Raw genomic sequence first — 20,083 nt, 5'->3', positions numbered from 1 at the left:
AAATGTAATGATGATGTGGAAGGAAATGTAATCTTTTCATGCCTCTTTAAAGAATTCTGAATTTATGCACTTTTCCCATTTTCTCCCTTATAGCTGATGCCTTACGGTGCTTTTTCACTGAGAGTAAATTGACACAAATTAATTGCCATTACTCTATCAACCATTTTATCAGACCTCTATTAGACTGCAGTCCCACAGCTCATATGATTTCTAAATGCATGTACCCCAACTTTTCTTTGCTCCTCGAGGTACAGATTTCTTCTCTGTGTATATGACCTGAGGGTGTTGGTTTGAAACGGCGTGGCAATGGAGTCCTTGCAATGAAAAACAATTATTCAACATTAAACGCCTATAAAACACTGACAATTAAGCACATCTTAAAAATACAGAATGCATAAACATAAGGTTAACAAGAACAACTTTGCATAAGCATGGCATGTCATATTTCAGACACAGAGACAAGGGGCTTCATTCAGTCGGACCGTTTTAGCATTTCTCTCTGAATACTAATGTTTCTGCCTGCATACCCATTAAAATTTGTCAAAAGTGGGTGAATGTTGGTAAAGATGCAACTCCCAGGACAGCACAGACTGAATCAAATCAACAGCCAAAACAAAGACAACAACCTGAGAGGAGAATGGGAATGTAGTTAAATGAACAGCTACAGTATATCTCAATGCCCAAAAAACTATGTTCATTAAAATCAAAGAGTCAGTGCTGGAGAAAAAGCAATGGAGGATGGCTGTTGTATATGTATCTGGTGGAGTAGCATCTTCAGGTTTGTGAAAGTACCGTCTTACGTCAAACCAACATAAAGGAATGCGTATTTTGCAGTCTTGTGATGTCTGTGCTCGGGATTGTTTTACGCTAGGATTCTGATTCTGATACAGAAAGAAAAAGGAAGCTGAAGAGGCAAACCTGTTCCCTCAGGCGCTTCTCTTCGTATCGCGGGCGCTCGTTGTTGGTTTTGTTCAGCCGCTCGTGGATTTTCTTCTGTTGCTGGGGGCCCCGGCCAAAGAACACGTAGTTTACGAAGGCATATTCGAGCAGGGCCAGGAACACAAACACAAAACAGCCCATGAGGTAGACGTCGATGGCTTTCACGTACGGGATCTTTGGGAGGGTCTCCCTAAGGTGGGTGTTAATGGTTGTCATGGTGAGCACCGTTGTAACACCTGGAAATTGCAAACACAAACATAAATAGATTATTATTAGATATAAATCAGTAGTCATCACCATTAAAGTAAAATATTTGGTCCAAAGTGCAAGGTAATGATTTTGAGTGGGAAGTTTGTGCGCCTCTACACGTTGTTTGATAAGTTGCTCCTGCTGGGTAGATTTATAGCTTTCTGTTTTCAATGGAAAGTGCAAACTATGAGTGGTAGTAATGGCTCCTTTTTGTAAGTGGGAGATGGTCACTAATCTGTTTATGGCAATTCAAAATTGTGCTTTGCGTAGCATTTTGTAAGGCAACATGTTAGAGCAAACTTGTGAGAAACGTTGAAGACAACCTTGCCCACTGTGTTCACTGAGAATAAATTGTGTTGCTGAAACACTGCAGTGGAGATGGAGTCTTACCCAGGGCCACCCGAGCTGCAGAGGCATCGTAGTTGATCCAGAAGGAGACCCAGGAGAGGATGGTGATCAGGATGGAGGGCATGTATGTCTGCAGGATGAAGTAGCCTATGTTCCTTTTAATCCTGAAACTCAACGATAGCCTGGGATAGGAACCTTTCACAGAGAACAAGAGAGAAGGAGAGAGGATGGAGTGATGGAGGGATTGAGAGGGGCAGAGGAAACACATCAGTGCAGAAAAGGAAGAACCGCTGGCACAATTTATGAGTTCCTAAGTCTGCACTTTGACAATGCGCGGGGTAGTCATTTCTCCATTCGTTCAGACTGAGCACTTCATTTCCCCAAAGCAATGGATTCCTTTCCAGGGACAAGTTCGATTCCAATTAAACATGGCAGAAAGTCGCAAGCACAGCAGATTTTTCTGCAAGCCCCCCATCTCAGCAGGCAGCTCCAGCATCCCTCTGAGAATTGTCATGGAGAGCTACTGTGTTTTTCTCTGTTTAGCACTTTCTCTGTCCTCTAAATATCACCAAAAGGGGATTTAAAAAGGCCCGTAATTGGAGAGCACGTCTTCTCACTACTTAAGTGAGGAGGAGGAACCCACATGAGACTGTGATGTAGCTGGTGGGGTGAACCTATGGCGATTAACATTAATGCATGTTGCAGAGAAAAATGTCAGCTCGTTATGATGAGACATTAATTGGTTGCATTGAATATATTGATTATTCAAACAAGCTCAACAACAAGATGTTAATGAGAAAGATAGATTCCCCTGTGGCTTTGACTTTCCCCTACTTCAGCTAGAGAGAAATGTTTACCGGTATGAATGCATAACTAATTCCCTCAAGGGAGTTTGTATGACCACTTTATCAAAATGAGAGAAAGGGCCCAAGATAGTCATGATGGTTTTAATTTAAAAGGCAATCGACTGTGTGCTACACACAATGAAAAATGACCCTTTCATCTCCCTGGTCTGGTAAATCTTTTAATGAATCAATATCCGGGCATACATATTTTATTCCTTTCTGCTATACCTCGTGAATATAAATAAACAAGTGCACACACAAGGGCAAGACTACTTAAAGACTAGACTACTAAATGAACTCAAGTTAACTGTCACATGGAGATTACTTTAAATATTCTGCAGGAAACGTTCTCTGAACTGTTAAGCAGCTAGTTGGAAGTGCTACCCATTGGAATAACATTAATAACACAAAACAGTGAGTGGAACGGGACTGACAGTTTAACTAATCCTACAAGTAAGCCTACATTCTATCATTGTTAAGTTGAAAAATCACTAACATGTACATACAGGACCATCAAAATGTATTTCTGCATATTTCTTAGAATGTATTCTTATGGCATTACTACCCCTTCAGCACAGATATGAGGTGTGGAGGCCTTACCTGTGGTAAACCTGACCTCCCTGGACACCAGGCGAAGTGCTACGATGGAGAACTGAGGAAGCTCCAGCTTATCCACCCCCGTCACCGCAGTGTCACCTCCGTGCCAGTAGAAAACAATGTCATCTGTGGTGTACCCATCTGTCTCAGGTTACAGAGAATGGGTGGAGGGGATTTGAGGAGAATGAACAGGTTCAGTACTGGTAGAATATCTCACTTTTGACATTAGGGAAGCAGAATGGACCAAAGCAGAGGAGAATAGGCCTTTAGTCCCTTGGTACTGTATATAACACCCACTTAGCTAAACTTTATGACAACAAATCAAATCAACATTTATTTGTCACATGTGCCGAATAGAACAGGTATAGACTTTAGTTTGAAATGCTTACTTATGAGCCCGTTCCCAACGATGCAGAGTTGAAAAGCAAGAATAATTTGCTAAAAAATGAAATAGTAACACAATAAAATAACAAACACAGGGCTACATACAAGGAGTACCAGTACCGAGTCAATGTGCAGGGTTACAAGGTAGTTGAGGTAGTTGAGATAATATGCACATATAGGTAGGGGTAAAAGTGACTAGGTAATCAGGATAGATAACAGAGTAGCAGCAGCGTATGTGTGTGTAAAACAGTGTGAAACAGTGGGAAAGTGTGTCTATGTGTGAGTGTGTTTGTCTGTGGCGTCAATGTGCATATGTGTGTGTGTGATTTGTGTGAGCATATGTAGTGTGTGTGTGTGTGTGTGTGTGTGTGTGTGTGTGTGTGTGTGTGTGTGTGTGTGTGTGTGTGTGTGAGTGTTGGAGTGTTAGTGTAATATGTTGTGAGTGTGTGGGTAGTCCTGTGATTGTGCATAGAGCTGGTGCAAGAGAGTCAGTGCAAATAAAAAGGGGGTCAATGCAAATAGTCAGGGTAGCCATTTGATTAACTGTTCAGCAGTCTCCGTTTCCTATAATCCACAATCAGCTCTTTTGTCTTGCTGACGTTGAGGTAGAGGTTGTTGTCCTGGCACCACACTCCTAGGTCTCTGACTTCCTCCCTGTAGGCGGTCTTATTGTCGTTGGTGATCAGGCCTACACACCGTCGTGTCGTCGGCAAATTTAACAATGGTGATGTATTCGTTTGCGGCCACACAGTCTTGGGTGAACAGGGTGTACAGGAGGGGACTAAGCACGTACCCCTGACGGACCCGCGTGTTGAGGGTTAGCGTGGCACATGTGTTGTTGCCCACCCTCACCACTTGCCTTTCAAAGCATTTCATGGCTACAGATGTGAGTGCTACGGGGCAATTAGTCATTTAGACAGGTTACCTTGGCGTTCTTGGGCACAGGGACTAAGGTGGTCTGCTTGAATCATGTAGGTATTAGAGATTGGGTCAGGGAGAGATTGAAAATGCCAGTGAAGACACTTGCCAGCTGGTCAGCGCATGCTCTGAGTATGCGTCCTGGTAATTCGTCTGGCACTGCAGCCTAGTGAATGCTAAACCTGCTTAAAGGTCTTACTCACATTGGCAACTGAGAGCGTGATCACACAGTCATCCGGAACAGCTGGTGCTCTCATGCATGGTTCAGTGTTGCTAGCCTCGAAGTGAGCATAGAAGGCATTTAGCTTGTCTGGTAGCCTCTCAGTGGGCAGCTCGCGGCTGGGGTTCCCTAATCCGTGATAGTTTGCAAGCCCTGCCACATCCAATGAGTGTCAGAGCTGGTGTAGTGGGATTCGATCTTAGTCATGTATTGATGCTTTTCCTGTTTGATGGTTAGTCAGAGGCCGTAGCGGGATTTCTTATAATCGTCCGGATTAGTGTCCCACTCCTTGAAAGCGGCAGCTCTTTAGCACAGTGCGGATGTTGCCTGTAATCCATGGCTTCTGGTTGGGATGTGTATGTACGGCCACTGTGGGGACGACGTCGTCGAAGCACTTGTTAATGTGGTAAACTCCTCAATACCATCGGATGAATCACAGAACATATTCCAGTTTGTGCAAGCAAAACAATCCTGTAGCTAGGAATTCGCTTTATCGGTCCACTTTCGTATTGAGTAAGTCACTGGTACTTCCTGTTTGAGTTTTTCATTAGCCCATAGAAACACACTGAATAACAGATGAATCCATGGAAAAACAGACATTAAAACATTTAATCAAAAGGAAGTATGTTTTGAAGTGTGTGTCCTATTTCTGAGAGATATAAAAAAACTCAGATTTGTATGTTTTATTTTTTTACTGTGGAATAACCTGTAGAATTTTGACGTGGAAAAATCCTATTCACTTCCATTCATTTTTTGGCCCAGTAACGGATTACCTCCATCGTGTCCGTGAGAGTCCCATCTTTCCATAGTGGTCATTTTAATTTCAAGACCGTTTGGACACTACAGATGTGTAACGGATTTCCTCTTCGTCTGAGGAGGAGTAGCAAGGATCGGACCAATGTGCAGTGTGGTAAGTGTTCATAATTAGATTTTTAATAAAATCAAATGAACACAGAACAAAATAACAAAAACACGAACAAACAACCAAAACAGTCCCGTATGGTGCAAACACTGAAATGGAAAATAACCACCCACAACACACAATGGAAAACAGGATACCTAAATATGGCTCCCAATCAGAGACAACGATAAACAGCTGCCTCTGATTGGGAACCACACCAGGCCAAACACATAGAAAACAAACAACCTAGAAAAAAGAACATAGACTGCCCACCCCAACTCACGCCCTGACCAACCTAACACAAAGACATAAAAAAGAAACTAAGGTCAGAACGTGACAAGATGTTACCATGAGAAGACTGATTGAGATGTCTCCTGGTATGACAAACACCGTTGTAGCTCTTCCACCTTCCACCGGAGATGTGGAAGGCTGACATTTGTGGATGTGGTTGATTGAGACGCAGCCCATGCAAAACAGATACCTCTAGCTTAAAGAGACAGACTTTGACGTGGATTTATTTGATTTATTATGCCTCGAACGGAGCATGGGGGGAGCCTGAAGCGGAGGAGTTATTTTAACATTTTATATATATATGCATACAGTATCATCAAGGGGCCCAGCTCATAAGGCCCCTTGATGAGGCGAGGCCCGAGGCAATTGCCTCTACTGCCTATGGTGAGTCCACCAGTGTCTCCAGGGCTCCATCACAATGCCAGTGGAATCAAAGTGAGAGATGAGATAGATGAGATAGATTTACAGTGCCTTCGGAAGTATTCAGACCCCTTGACCCCTTACTTTGTTCAAGCATCTTAGGCAGCGATTACAGCATCAAGTCTTCTTGAGTATGACGCTATAAGCTTTGCACACCTGTATTTGGGGAGTTTCTCCCATTCTTCTCTGCACATCGTGTCAAGCTCTGTCAGGTTGGATTGGGAGTGTTGCTGCACAGCTATTCTCAGGTATCTCCAAAGATGTTCGATCGGGTTCAAGTTAGGCCACTCAAGGACATTCAGAGACTTGTCCTGAAGCCACTCCTGCATTGTCTTGGCTGTGCGCTTAGGGTCGTTGTTCTGTTGGAAGGTGAACCTTCGTCCCAGTCTGAGGGCCTGAGCACTCTGGAGCAGGTTTTCATCAAAGATCTCTCTGTGCTTTGCTCCTTTCATCTTTGCCTCGATCCTGACTAGTCTCCCAGTCCCTGCCACTGAAAAACATCCCCACAGCATGTGTCACGTTCCTGACCTGTTTTCTGTTGTTTGGTATGTGTTTAATTGGTCAGGGCGTGAGTTGGGGTGGGTAGTCTATGTTATGTGTTTTCTATGTTGGGTTAATGGGTTGCCTGGTATGGCTCTCAATTAGAGGCAGGTGTTTGACGTTTCCTCTGATTGAGAGCCATATTAAGGTAGGTTGTTCTCACTGTTTGTTTGTGGGTGATTGTTCCTGTGTCTGTGTAATCCACATGGGAAGTTTCGTTTGTTTGTTCGTTTTAGGTAGTCTGTTCCTGTTCTTGCGTCCTTCGTCTATATGTAAGTTCGTTTGTTTCAGGTCTGTTGCCTTCGTTTATTGTTTTGTAGTTTGTTCTAGTGTTTTGTCAGTGTTTCGTCTGTTTGAAATAAATCGTTATGTATTCATCACCCGCTGCGCCTTGGTCCGTTCATACACCACCAGACGAACGTTACAGCATGATGCTGCCACCACCATGCTTCACCATAGGGATGGTGCCAGGTTTCCTCCAGACGTGATGCTTGGCATTCAGAGAATATTGTTTCTCATGGTCTGAGAGTCTTTAGGTGCCTTTTGACAAACTCCAAGTGGGCTGTAATGTGCCTTTTACTGAGGAGTGGCTTCCGTCTGGCCACTCTACAATAACGGTCTGATTGGTGGAGAGCTGCAGAGATGGTTGTCCTTCTGGAAGTTTCTCCCATCTTCACAGAGGAACTCTAGAGCTCTGTCAGAGTGACCATCGGATTTTTGGTCACCTCCCTGACCAAGGCCATTCTCCCCCGATTGCTCGGGCGGCCAGCTCTAGGAAGAGCCTTGGAGGCTACTGTGTTCTTGGGGACCTTCAATGCTGCAGACATTTTTTGGTACCATTCCCCAGATCTGTGCCTCGACACAGTCCTGTCTCTGAGCTCTACGGACAATTCCTTCAACCTCATGGCTTGGTTTTTGCTCTGACATGCACTGTCAAATGTACTTTCCAAATCATGTCCAATCAATTGAATGTACCACATATTTAGAAGCATACTGAAAATCATATCAACATGGCATGTATTGTGGACCCTTTACCACAGTGGAGTAGGCAATAAACAGCTGTACCGTTATCCTGAATTTTAATTGTATGCTCTCATAATTTGCGTGGATGAAATTTGGAAACCCAAACTACATGCTTCTGTACAATTTGTATCATGTTTAATATCAGCAACTATCGGGAGTCACCGTAAGTAATACCCACATACATTTATAACTGTCACTTTTGTGATAGTTTCCTTCAATTTGTTGCCTACATTTTGTATCATTCCATTCCGTTTACCTTTCTTTCCTCTGGCATGTCTGTGTCGTTGTTCCTGAGGGTCGCTAGCATTAGTGGATCATATTAGGTGTATTCTAGTGAGTTTGTTGACAAAATTCTAATTAAAAGGTACACCGTATTTAAAGGGATGGCTTAAGATAATTGTACTGAAAATTCTATTGAATGAAAACTACACAAGAAAAGCTACATCAGAATCACTTGGGAGTCAAAGCTGCATCAGAATCACCAGCGAGTCTAAGCTACATCAGAATCACCAGGGAGTCTAAGCTACATCAGAATGACCCAGGAGTCTAAGCTACATCAGAAAAACCAGGGAGTCTAAGCTACATCAGAATCAACCGGGAGTCTAAGCTACATCAGAATCACCTGGGAGTCAAAGAAACATCAGAATGACCAGGGAGTCAAAGCTACATCAGAATCACCCGGGAGTCAAAGAAACATCAGAATGACCTGGGAGTCTAAGCTACATCAGAATCACCAGGGAGTCTAAGCTACATCAGAATCACTCGGGAGTCAAAGCTACATCAGAATCACTCGGGAGTCAAAGCTACATCAGAATCACCCGGGAGTCTAAGCTACATCAGAATCACCCGGGAGTCTAAGCTACATCAGAATCACCAGGGAGTCTAAGCTACATCAGAATCACCCGGGAGTCTAAGCTACATCAGAATCACCCGGGAGTCTAAGCTACATCAGAATCACCCGGGAGTCTAAGCTACATCAGAATCACCAGGGAGTCTAAGCTACATCAGAATCACCAGGGAGTCTAAGCTACATCAGAATCACCAGGGAGTCTAAGCTAGAGGGTGAAGTTAGACTGTATGGAGAATTTTGGTTCGAATTACTTGGGTTTCATCTCTCATTAACACCTCAAGCCTGCAGGCATAACACATTATAATACAGTTAAAATGCATTGTAAGACTTCTCGTTTCAGAAAATATGTGAATTACACTCATGCAAACCATACTGCAAAAGGTTAAATTCCAAATATGTTTTGTAAATATTGACAGAAACAACATGAAGTAAACAACATGAAATTCAATAGGCTACTAGAGACATACAGTACCGTATGATAGGTCTAAAGGTTGGCTTTTATTTTAAATGTATAGAGAGACTTGAGATGAATTTAAAAAAACACTAACTGTCTGGGATCATGGGCTGTCCCTAGCTGTGTTACCCAGTGAAAGTGGCAGGGTGACATTCCTGCTGAGATCCTTGAGAAGCCCAGGCAGGAAGTTGTGAGAGGGGGGGGGGGTACTTAGCCAGAGTGGGGAGGAATGGGGGTGAAGACGTTTGTATTAAGTCCACCTACAGCTTTCGATTTCCAGGGTGCAGTTCTGTTCGTCGAGCGGGTACCTCCTCAAGTCCATCATGCAAGCTGCTGTGGTGGTTATTCTGGAAAAAAAGGAGAGCAGAGACATAGAGTGTGAGAGAAAAGGGGGGTAGAGAGAACTGCTGTTACCTTGGTAACCTTTAAGAAATTGTAGCTTAGCCTTGACTGCACGATGTGAATCTTTAAATGAGTAATGTTAGGCAGTTGTCTCGTTTGAAAAAAAGAAAAAAGGAAATGCAATCATTGGCAGTCTAGTGTTGCATACAGACCTGTCCAAGGTCTATTTCGTAGGAGCGAGGGATGAGAAAAGAAGGGGGAAGGAGAGAAAGATACATGTGGGTTCATTTCTCATAATCTGGCCAACTGTTTGAGACCTTCCATAATAGCTGTGGTCAGCTCTTTATGAATTTTAAATGAATGAAATAGCAGAAGGTGAGGTTGTTGGGAATGTGTTCTGACTGAGGCAAGTGGATTCCAAATAGAGAGAAGGTGTAATACAAAACGAATGTGTCTCAGTGAGTAGCATTTTTGTGCTCACAGAGGTCTTATGACAGCCCTAATCTATGTTGTGACAGCAACCTCATGCACTGGAGATATTAGCTTCATATTTACACTTCCACCCATAGAAGAAACACCATGAATGAATTCAAACTGTTAAACCACTAACTTCAAACAAAACCATAGGTACATCCTAAGTGTTTCATGTAAACATCTAATTCAATCAAGCCCCAAAGCCAACAACCAAATGCAGAAAGTCAAATATAGCAAGCTTGTTTTATTCCCTTGGGATACATTGAATCAGTTGAAAAATTTAGCAAAATATTAGCACCTGTGCATTGAGTATGTGCTTTAATCTCACACTAAATTGTGATTGACTGCTATGTATAAATATATTCATTAAATTCAATTCCAATAAATCCAGAAGCCTAGGAAAATCCCACGGGTTACAGATGATTTGTGTATGATATATTTACCAGTGCAGCACATTTTAATAATTACATCTGCTCTGTTAAATCATACCAGCTTTCGCCTGTTTTCAGGCTTCTGGTTTAAATGAAATACGGAGCTCACTGGTTTTCCTGAATGGAAAAAGTAACTGAGTTACAACTCATCACCCCCATGTGTCAGATGGACTGCTCATTCACAGAGAGAGTTTGATAGGTACACAGTTTGTGTGTTTGTGTGTTTTAGGAGGCGAGAGAGAGTGGTGGGGAAGTTCACCCTTTACAACAGCCTATTTTACATTTGGGATCCATAATTTAAGATGCATAAGTCCATGCTGTCTTCCAGGTTGCTGGACGATTCTGCATATAGCAAGAGGTTTATAGTGTGCAGGCTAATACAAGCCACTACAACTACTGTCAAGCACAAGTGTATAGAGTGCAAAAGAAAAACAATGTGGAGTGTTTTCTGCAGCGGCTATACAACCATGATGAAAACAGAACACAGTTCCATACAGTAAGTCACCTTTTGTGACGACGTACTTTTTGACTATCTTCACTTTGTTGTGTTAAGGCATGATGCCGTAGCAAAGGTATTCTGACACTCCCCAAGGCCCAACACACCATAACCTCATCATCACTCCCCTCCGGCTATATCATAGACGAAGGGCATTTCACTCTGCACTGCATATTGTTTTCTATCTCACAGCTTTACTGTACATGACTCCTGAAAAGCAAAGCTGCAACATGTTGGGTGAAGAAACAAAGCCTGTGACCCCTGGGGCTCCGGCTGCTGTGTTGCTTTGAAAGGGCCCCAAGATGCTCCTCTCCCCCCAGCAGCCCCCCAGTCATCTGGGTGGGTCCCTGCGAGAACCTCACTGCAGACTCACTGTCTGGGCTGGTTCATTGATGAAACTGGGACATTGTGGTGATGAGGGATTAGAAGGTTTTTTGTTGCCTTTTTCTGGGGCACAGAATTCTGGATGGGAAGTGCGCCACCTCCTCCTCCTCCTCACATCCCAGCAAAATAAAATAGCCAGGAATAAGTGGTGTGCTATATTTGTTTGTCTCGTTCAGTACAATAGTGACTACTACGCTCGTTCTGTTGGACAATAAAAACAATGTTGTGTCATGCCTGCTGAAAACACTCCAGGCTTATACTGTAAGAGAAGCTCACATGTCAATCAATCAAATTAACAGGAAAGTATGAATTTTTATGTCTTCCTGTGAATGGTAAAGGGGTCATGGTCTTTACGATAAGTCATAGAGGCTCACCTCACCCCAAATCTAATGGCACAATCTTAAAATCAGTAAAATTATATTTTCACATTAACAAATAACCTTCAATTCATTACATGTTCATCTCTCTTATCAAAATTAAGAGAACCAATAAATACATTTATTCAATAACATTTTATTTTTCAAATTATCTTTCTCAAAAAGTTTGTATATAGTCCCATAAAATAATCTGTACTCTTAATTCCTCCCCTCCCCACCCCACCCCCTTTATTTTGTTGATTTGAATAAAAAATTTGCCAATCCCACTTGCAATTCCCCATGACCCCAGCTTTGAATAGCACTGCCCTACAGTCCCTCTGTACTCTACACAGGATTTTGTCCTCACTTTATGATTCTGTCCTCAATTCATTCCTCCACCTTTTCACCAACTCCCTCTGGGCAGCAGGAGAAGCTGCTACCACCTCCACCCCTCCATCCCTCCCTCCCCTGCACCCACAGCTGATTCCACCAAGAGACATATTAAGTAAGCATTTACCAGCCCATTAGTTCCCCCTCTCACTTCCAAACATCATCAAACTCTCTCATTAATACGAAGGTCCGCATTTAAAAAAAATACTACAGTTTTATATATATATAGAATACAAACAGTACTTACTATAGAATTATGTAGTAAACTGAAGAATACTATAGTAAACACTACAATATACTACAGACCACAAAAACAGTACAGTAAATACTACAGAAATGTCTGCAAAAACACTATACTCCGCAAAAACACGACAGTAATTACTTTAGTACAGTGCCTTCAGAAAGTATTCAGACCCCTTGACTTTTCCACATTTTGTTGTGCTACAGTCTGAATTTAGAATTAATTCAATTTAGATTTAAATTGTCACTGGGCTACACACAATACCCAATAATGCCAAAGTGGAATTATATTTTAATATTATATATATATATATTTTTTTTTACAAATTGTCACGCCCTGGCCTTAGTATTCTTTGTTTTCTTTATTATTTTAGTTAGGTCAGGGTGTGACATGGGGAATGTTTGTGTTTTGTTGGTTTTGGGTGATTCTATGGTAAAGGGGTTGTTGGGTGTAGTATATGGGTTTGTGTTGAGTACATGTGTCTAGCATTGTCTATGTATGTTTAGTTGTCTAGGAGAGTCTATGGTTACCTGAATGAGTTCCCAATTAGAGACAGCTGATTTCGGTTATCTCTGATTGGGAGCCTTATTTAGGGTAGCCATAGGCTTTCATTTGTTGTGAGTAGTTGTCTATGTGATACGTTTGTAGCCAGTGTGTGCACATCGTTGTTTAGCTTCACGATCGTTTTCTTGTTTTGTTTAGTGTTTAAGTGTTTTTGTTTCGTTTGCCTTCTTCGTTAATAAAAAGGAGATGGCTTATTTTCCTAAAGCTGCGTTTTGGTCCGTCAATCCACCACACGATCGTGACAGAACTACTCACCATTACAGGACCAAGCGGCATGGAAAGCGGCAACAGGACCCACCTACACAGGATTCGTGGACATGGGAGGAGATACTGGATGGTAAGGGGCCGTGGGCACAACCGGGAGAATATTGCCTTCCTCGTGAAGAGCTGGAGGCAGCTAAAGCCGAGAGGAGGCGATATGAGGAGGCAGCACGGAGACAAGGCTGGAAACCCGTGAGTACAACCCAAAAATTTCTTGGGGGGGGCCTTAAAGGGAGTGTGGCGAAGTCAGGTAGGAAACCTGCGCCTACTCCCTGTACTTACCGTGGAGAGCGAGAGTACGGGCAGACACCGTGTTACGCAGTAGAGCGCACGGTGTCTCCTGTACGCGTGCATAGCCCGGTTCGGTACATTTCAGCTCCACGTATCGGCCGGGCTAGACTGAGCGTTGAGCCGTATGTCATGAAGCCGGCCCAACGCATCTGGTCACCAGTGCGTCTCCTCGGGCCGGCGTACATGGCACCAGCCTTAAGCATGGTGTCCCCGGTTCGCCTACATAGGCCGGTGCGGGTTATTCCACCTCCCCGCACTGGTCAGGCGACGGGGAGCATACAACCAGGTAGGGTTGGGCAGGCTCGGCGCTCAAGGGAGCCAGTACGCCTGCACGGTCCGGTAATTCCGGCGCCACCTCCCCGCCCCAACCCAGTACCACCAGTGCCTCCTCCACGCACTAGCTATATGGTGCGTGTCTCCTGCCCTTTACCACCAGTGCCTAAACCACGCACCAAGCCTCCTGTGTGTCCCCAGAGTCCTGTGCGTCCTGTTGCTGCTCCCCGCACTAGCCCTGAGATGCGTGTCCCCAGCCCGGTGCCACCAGTCCCGGCACCACGCACCAGGCCTACAGTGCGCCTCAGCCGGCAGGAGTCTGCCGTCTGCACAGCGATGCCTGAACTGCCCGTCTGCCAAGCGCCATCTGAGCCATCCGTCTCCCCAGCGCCATCTGAGCCATCCGTCTCCCCAGCGCCATCTGAGCCATCCGTCTCCCCAGCGCCGTCTGAGCCGCCCGTCTCCCCAGCGCCGTCTGAGCCGCCCGTCTCCCCAGCGCCGTCTGAGCCGCCCGTCTGCCATGAGCCTGCAAAGCCGCCCGTCTGCCATGAGCCTGCAAAGCCGCCCGTCTGCCATGAGCCTACAGAGCCGTCCGCCAGACAGGAGCCGCTAGAGCCGCCCGCCAGACAGGAGCCGCTAGAGCCGCCCGCCAGACAGGAGCCGCTAGAGAAGCCCGCCAGACAGGAGCCGCTAGAGCCGCCCGCCAGACAGGAGCCGCTAGAGCCGCCCGCCAGACAGGATCTGCCAGAGCCGCCCGCCAGACAGGATCTGCCAGAGCCGCCAACCAGACAGGATCTGCCAGAGCCGCCAGCCAGCCATGAGCAGCCAGATCCGTCAGCCAGCCATGAGCAGCCAGATCCGTCAGCCAGCCATGAGCAGCCAGATCCGTCAGCTAGCCATGAGCAGCCAGATCCGTCAGCTAGCCATGAGCAGCCAGATCCGTCAGCTAGCCATGAGCAGCCAGATCCGTCAGCTAGCCATGAGCAGCCAGATCCGTCAGCTAGCCATGAGCAGCCAGATCCGTCAGCCAGCCATGAGCAGCCAGATCCGTCAGCCAGCCATGAGCAGCCAGATCCGTCAGCTAGCCATGAGCAGCCAGATCCGTCAGCTAGCCATGAGCAGCCAGATCCGTCAGCTAGCCATGAGCAGCCAGATCCGTCAGCTAGCCATGAGCAGCTAGATCCGTCAGCCAGCCATGAGCAGCCAGATCCGTCAGCCAGCCATGAGCAGCCAGATCCGTCAGCCAGCCATGAGCAGCCAGATCCGTCAGCTAGCCATGAGCAGCCAGATCCGTCAGCTAGCCATGAGCAGCCAGATCCGTCAGCCAGCCATGAGCAGCCAGATCCGTCAGCCAGCCATGAGCAGCCAGATCCGTCAGCCAGCCATGAGCAGCCAGATCCGTCAGCCAGCCATGAGCAGCCAGATCCGTCAGCCAGCCATGAGCAGCCAGATCCGTCAGCTAGCCATGAGCAGCCAGATCCGTCAGCTAGCCATGAGCAGCCAGATCCGTCAGCCAGCCATGAGCAGCCAGATCCGTCAGCCAGCCATGGGCCGTCCCTCAGTCCGGAGCTGCAGTCCCTCAGTCCGGTGCTGCAGTCCCTCAGCCTGGTGCTGCCCCTTACCCTGGTGCTGCCCCTTACCCTGGTGCTGCCCCTTACCCTGGTGCTGCCCCTTACCCTGGTACTGCCCCTTACCCTGGTACTGCCCCTTACCCTGGTACTGCCCCTTAGTCCGGAGCTGCCCCTTAGTCCGGAGCTGCCCCTTAGTCCGGAGCTGCCCCTTAGTCCGGAGCTGCCCCTTAGTCCGGAGCTGCCCCTTAGTCCGGAGCTGCCCCTTAGTCCGGAACTGGCCCTTAGTCCGGAACTGGCCCTTAATGCAGTGGGGTTAATGTGGAGGGGGGTCATTTGGAGGAAGCTAAGGAGGCGGTTAGGGACTGTGGTGACGTGGGGACTACGACCAGAGCCGGAGCCGCCACCATGGATGGAAGCCCACCCAGACCCTCCCCTAGACTGTGTAATGGTGCGCCCGGAGTTCGCACCTTAAGGGGGGGGTTATGTCACGCCCTGGCCTTAGTATTCTTTGTTTTCTTTATTATTTTAGTTAGGTCAGGGTGTGACATGGGGAATGTTTGTGTTTTGTTGGTTTTGGGTGATTCTATGGTAAAGGGGTTGTTGGGTGTAGTATATGGGTTTGTGTTGAGTACATGTGTCTAGCGTTGTCTATGTATGTTTAGTTGTCTAGGAGAGTCTATGGTTACCTGAATGAGTTCCCAATTAGAGACAGCTGATTTCGGTTGTCTCTGATTGGGAGCCTTATTTAGGGTAGCCATAGGCTTTCATTTGTTGTGAGTAGTTGTCTATGTGATACGTTTGTAGCCAGTGTGTGCACATCGTTGTTTAGCTTCACGATCGTTTTCTTGTTTTGTTTAGTGTTTAAGTGTTTTTGCTTCGTTTGCCTTCTTCGTTAATAAAAAGGAGATGGCTTATTTTCCTAAAGCTGCGTTTTGGTCCGTCAATCCACCACACGATCGTGACACAAATTCATAAAAAATGATAAGCGGAAATGTCTTGAGTCAATAAGTATTCAACCTCTTTGTTATGGCAAGCCTAAATAAGTTTAGGAGTTAAAATGTGCTTAACGAGTCAATAATAAATTGCATGGTCTGTGTGCAGCAACAGTGTTTAACATGATTTTTGAATGACTACCTCATCTCTGTACCCCACACATACAAATGTCTGCAAGGTCACTCAGTCGAGCAGTGAATTTCAAACACAGATTCAACCACAAAGACCAGGGAGGTTTTCCAATGCCTTGCAAATAACCTTTTGGTAGATGGGTAAAAAAAGCAGACATTGAATATGGTGAAGTCATTAATTCAACTTTGGATGGTGTATTCATACAATCAATACACCCAGTCACTACAAATATACAGGCGTCCTTCCTAACTTGCCGGAGAGAAATGAAACCACTCAGGGATTTCTCCATGAATGAGGCCAATGGTGACTTTAAATCAGTTACAGAGTTTAATGGCTGTATTAGGAGAACTGATGATGGATCAACAACACTGTAGTTACTCCACAATTCTAGCCTGAATGACAGATTGAAAATAAGGAAATATATCCAAAACATGCATCGTGTTTGCAGTAAGGCACAAAAGTAAAACTGCAAAAAGTTATGGCAAAGAAATTAACTTTATGTAGTGAAAAGTTTATGTCCTGATTACAAAGCATTATGTTTGGGGCAAATCCAGCACAATATATCACTGAGCACCACTAGTCATATTTTTAAGAATGGTGATGGCTGCATCATGTTATGGGTATGCTTGTCATCGGCAAGGACTAGGGAGTTATTGGGGGGCTAAAAATAAACAGAATAGAGCTAAGCACAGGCACAATCCTAGAGGAAACGCCTGGTTCACTCTGCTTTCCTACAGACACTGGGAGACAAATTCAACTTTCAGCAGGACAATAACCTAAAACACAATGCTAAATATACACTGTTGCTTACCAAGATGTCATTCAATGTTCCTGAGTGGCCTATTTGCAGTTTGACTTAAATCGTCTTAAATTTATGGTAGACAACCAACTTTGACAGAGCATGAAGAATTAAAAAAAAAATAATGTGCAAATATTGTACAATCCAGGGGCGCAAAGCTCTTAAAGATTTACCCAGATAGACTCACAGCTGTAATCGCTGCCAAAGGTGATTCTAACATGTTTTGACTCAGGGGGTGAATACATATGTAATCAAGATATATTAGGGTTTTTATACATTTTTTATGTTAGAATTCTTCTTCCACTTTGGCAGTACAGAGTATTTTGTGTAGATCATTGATAGAGAATTACTATTAAATACATTTTCATCCCACCTTGTAACACACATTTTTGGGGAATAAATCAAGGGGTGTGAATACTTTCTGAAGACACTGTATATACTACAGTATTTAATTTGCATATAGCCTGCCCACCCCACTCCCCAATATACCAATTTGTGCCACACATAAGTGATAATCCTACATGCCAAGTATAGATTGTGTTTGTTACAGGTTATAGAAAAGAGCAGAAGCTCTGAACTATCCGTTCAGACCCCAGTCCTCCCTACCTACCTTCCTACCTACAGGTTATGGAAAATTTGCTCTTTTAGTATTTCTTCAGTAAGTTTCCTCAAGGAGAAAGCCTCCACTTCTATGTCAAGTCAAAGATAATATAACTAAAACACTATAGCAAATACTACAGTGATGTCTGCCAAAAGACTACAGTAAATCCAATATTATACCACAGTCCGCAAAAACACTACAGTAAATACTATAGTATAGTACATTCCGCATATACACTATATTAATTACTACAATATATACTACCATTTTCTTTTACTACAGTATTTATACAATAGTTAACTGTAAATACTACACTATACTACAGTAAATACTAAAGTAACCACTACAGTGTTTTTGCTGACTTTAGTAAAGTCTGCAAAAACACTACAGTGAATACTAGAGTATTTATACCATTGTATGCTATAGTATTTGTTCATGTGGGAATGGAGACGACTGTCATATCTTACAGACACTCATTATATTTCATATCAATGGGCATGTGCAAAGTCCCCCATTCTTGAAAATAACAAAATCCTTTTCCAGAGGCTTATCTAAGATATATTTAATATTCTAGACAATACGGAAACCCATGACAAGAGCTAAATGCCATCCCCACTGATTGTGGAGTGGAATGAGGTAATAGCAGTAGCATAACATAGTCATGTTGCCATTTCAGCAGCATCTGTGCATTTAGCTGTAAGCTTCCTATAATTAACATTTGCAGCTGAATTTGATTTTAGCGTTGAAACATTTCAAAATGGGACTGCCCTGTGGAACAAATCAACAAACATCAGCATTACATAACCAAAGAGCACTGACTCTCTGTCTTGTCCTCCAAGGCCTCCATTCACCAGAGACAAATGATGCACCAGAAATAGACTTAATGGAAATTCATTGATTTAAAAACCTAAACATGTGCACCATATGTACAGTCAGGTCCATAATTATTGACACCCTTGATAAAGATGTGCAAAAAAGACTGTAAAAAATAAAGTATACAAATACTGAGCAATATTGTATGCTCAAAAAACGGAAGAATGATCTGAGATCCCTCCCAATGTGTTCTCCAATCTCCTAAAACATTTTAGAAAAAGGCTCAGTGTTGTTATCCTCACAAGGGAAGAACGCTAGAGTACTGTAAACGGGTAGCAATCATTTTGCCCCTTATCTTTTTTAGATTTTTTTGTATTACGGGTACTTTTTAAACAAAATCCCTTTCTCTGAGCAATTGTATTAATATAAAATAATATAATATCCCAATTCTTTGAGCATACAATATAGCTCAGTATTTGTATACTTTATTTTATACAGTATTTTTTGCTCATCTTTATGGACCTGACTGTATACAGCATGTCATGACATTGTCAAGGCAGGCTATAACTACTTACAATTGAATTCTGGCTTCAGCAATTCAGCAAAATAATTCAAGTTAGTTGTGTTTTCATCTGTGATTCTCTAGACTGTTTATATCTGGGAAGGAAGGAAGGAAAGTTAAAAGGCGGGAGGGTCGTGATACTATTTAGACACAGACCTATTTCCTTCCATGCCTCACTGTTTCCAAGGTATCTTCCAGTTCTGTCTTACAGGCCAGGCTTGAACCACTTTAGGTACAGTAGAATTCCAATGAAAGTTAGCTTTACCTGAGTCCATATAACACGGTGCCATCAGGATGCAGTCGAATCATACGGTTCTTCACTGTCACACCATGCAGAAAGGACTTCTTGTCGTTAAGGAAGTAGGTGTCTGGGAGCCACAGCTGGTCCGCCACGCGGTTATCCAGAGTCAGGTTGAGGGGCAGCTCAGCGTATGCCAAACGCTTGTCTCGCCAACTTTGCTGGAAATACATTGTGATGGTATAATCCTGTGAAAAAGGGGAGACAGCACTGTCAGATTGAGAAGAACTAGTTGTTATGCATGAACAAAAGCTCAAACTATGGGAAGTACAAGTTACCCTACTGTACTTGCCCTTTCCAACTCCAAGCTCCAACTATGGGAAGTCCAAGTTACACCTACTGTACTTGCCCTATCCAACTCCAAGCTCCAACTATGGGAAGTACAAGTTACCTCTACTGTACTTGCCCTATCCAACTCCAAGCTCCAACTATGGAAAGTACAAGTTACCTCTACTGTACTTGCCCTATCAAACTCCAAGCTCCAACTATGGAAAGTACAAGTTACCTCTACTGTACTTGCCCTATCCGACACCATACACATACTACCATTACATGTATTATCATAATCATTATGTGCACAGAATATCAGAAAGCGCTAACAGTGATTTTCTAGGATACAAAGGAACCATAATGAAAGGAAAGACTTACAGGGAAGTGATTTAAAGGCCAAGTTAAGATTAATACGTCCTCCGATGACAGTACAGTCCTTCTGAATTTTGCATGATAAATGCTGCCAATTATTCTGGGAACCTCAGTGTCCCGAAATCTCAATATAATTGTCTTAAAATACAAGTGAACCATAATGTACGTCACATATTATAAGCGGACTGAG

The 20,083-nt window shown here is 44.1% G+C and overlaps 1 protein-coding gene across 2 annotated transcripts in view; it reads right to left on the bottom strand.

Annotated features, from left to right (window-relative positions):
* The window catches only part of LOC129863984 (gamma-aminobutyric acid receptor subunit beta-4-like), a 59,024-nt gene that overhangs the window by 7,265 nt on the left and 31,676 nt on the right, over positions 1 to 20,083 (bottom strand). The window contains exons 4-9 of one of the 2 annotated variants that reach the window (XM_055936481.1): positions 19,219 to 19,439; positions 9,244 to 9,326; positions 2,982 to 3,119; positions 1,579 to 1,731; positions 919 to 1,175; positions 225 to 314 (exon numbers count right to left, since the gene is read on the bottom strand). In XM_055936481.1, the coding sequence (XP_055792456.1) occupies positions 225 to 314; positions 919 to 1,175; positions 1,579 to 1,731; positions 2,982 to 3,119; positions 9,244 to 9,326; positions 19,219 to 19,439 (942 nt within the window). The remainder of the gene's footprint in view (positions 1 to 224; positions 315 to 918; positions 1,176 to 1,578; positions 1,732 to 2,981; positions 3,120 to 9,243; positions 9,327 to 19,218; positions 19,440 to 20,083) is intronic. The other variant, XM_055936482.1, reaches the window with a different exon arrangement.

This window comes from Salvelinus fontinalis, chromosome 10, assembly GCF_029448725.1.
Source record: "Salvelinus fontinalis isolate EN_2023a chromosome 10, ASM2944872v1, whole genome shotgun sequence".
In the NCBI taxonomy this organism is placed as follows: domain Eukaryota; kingdom Metazoa; phylum Chordata; class Actinopteri; order Salmoniformes; family Salmonidae; genus Salvelinus; species Salvelinus fontinalis.
Note: the sequence above shows the minus strand (reverse complement) of the source record. Positions and strands in the feature narration are given on the sequence as shown.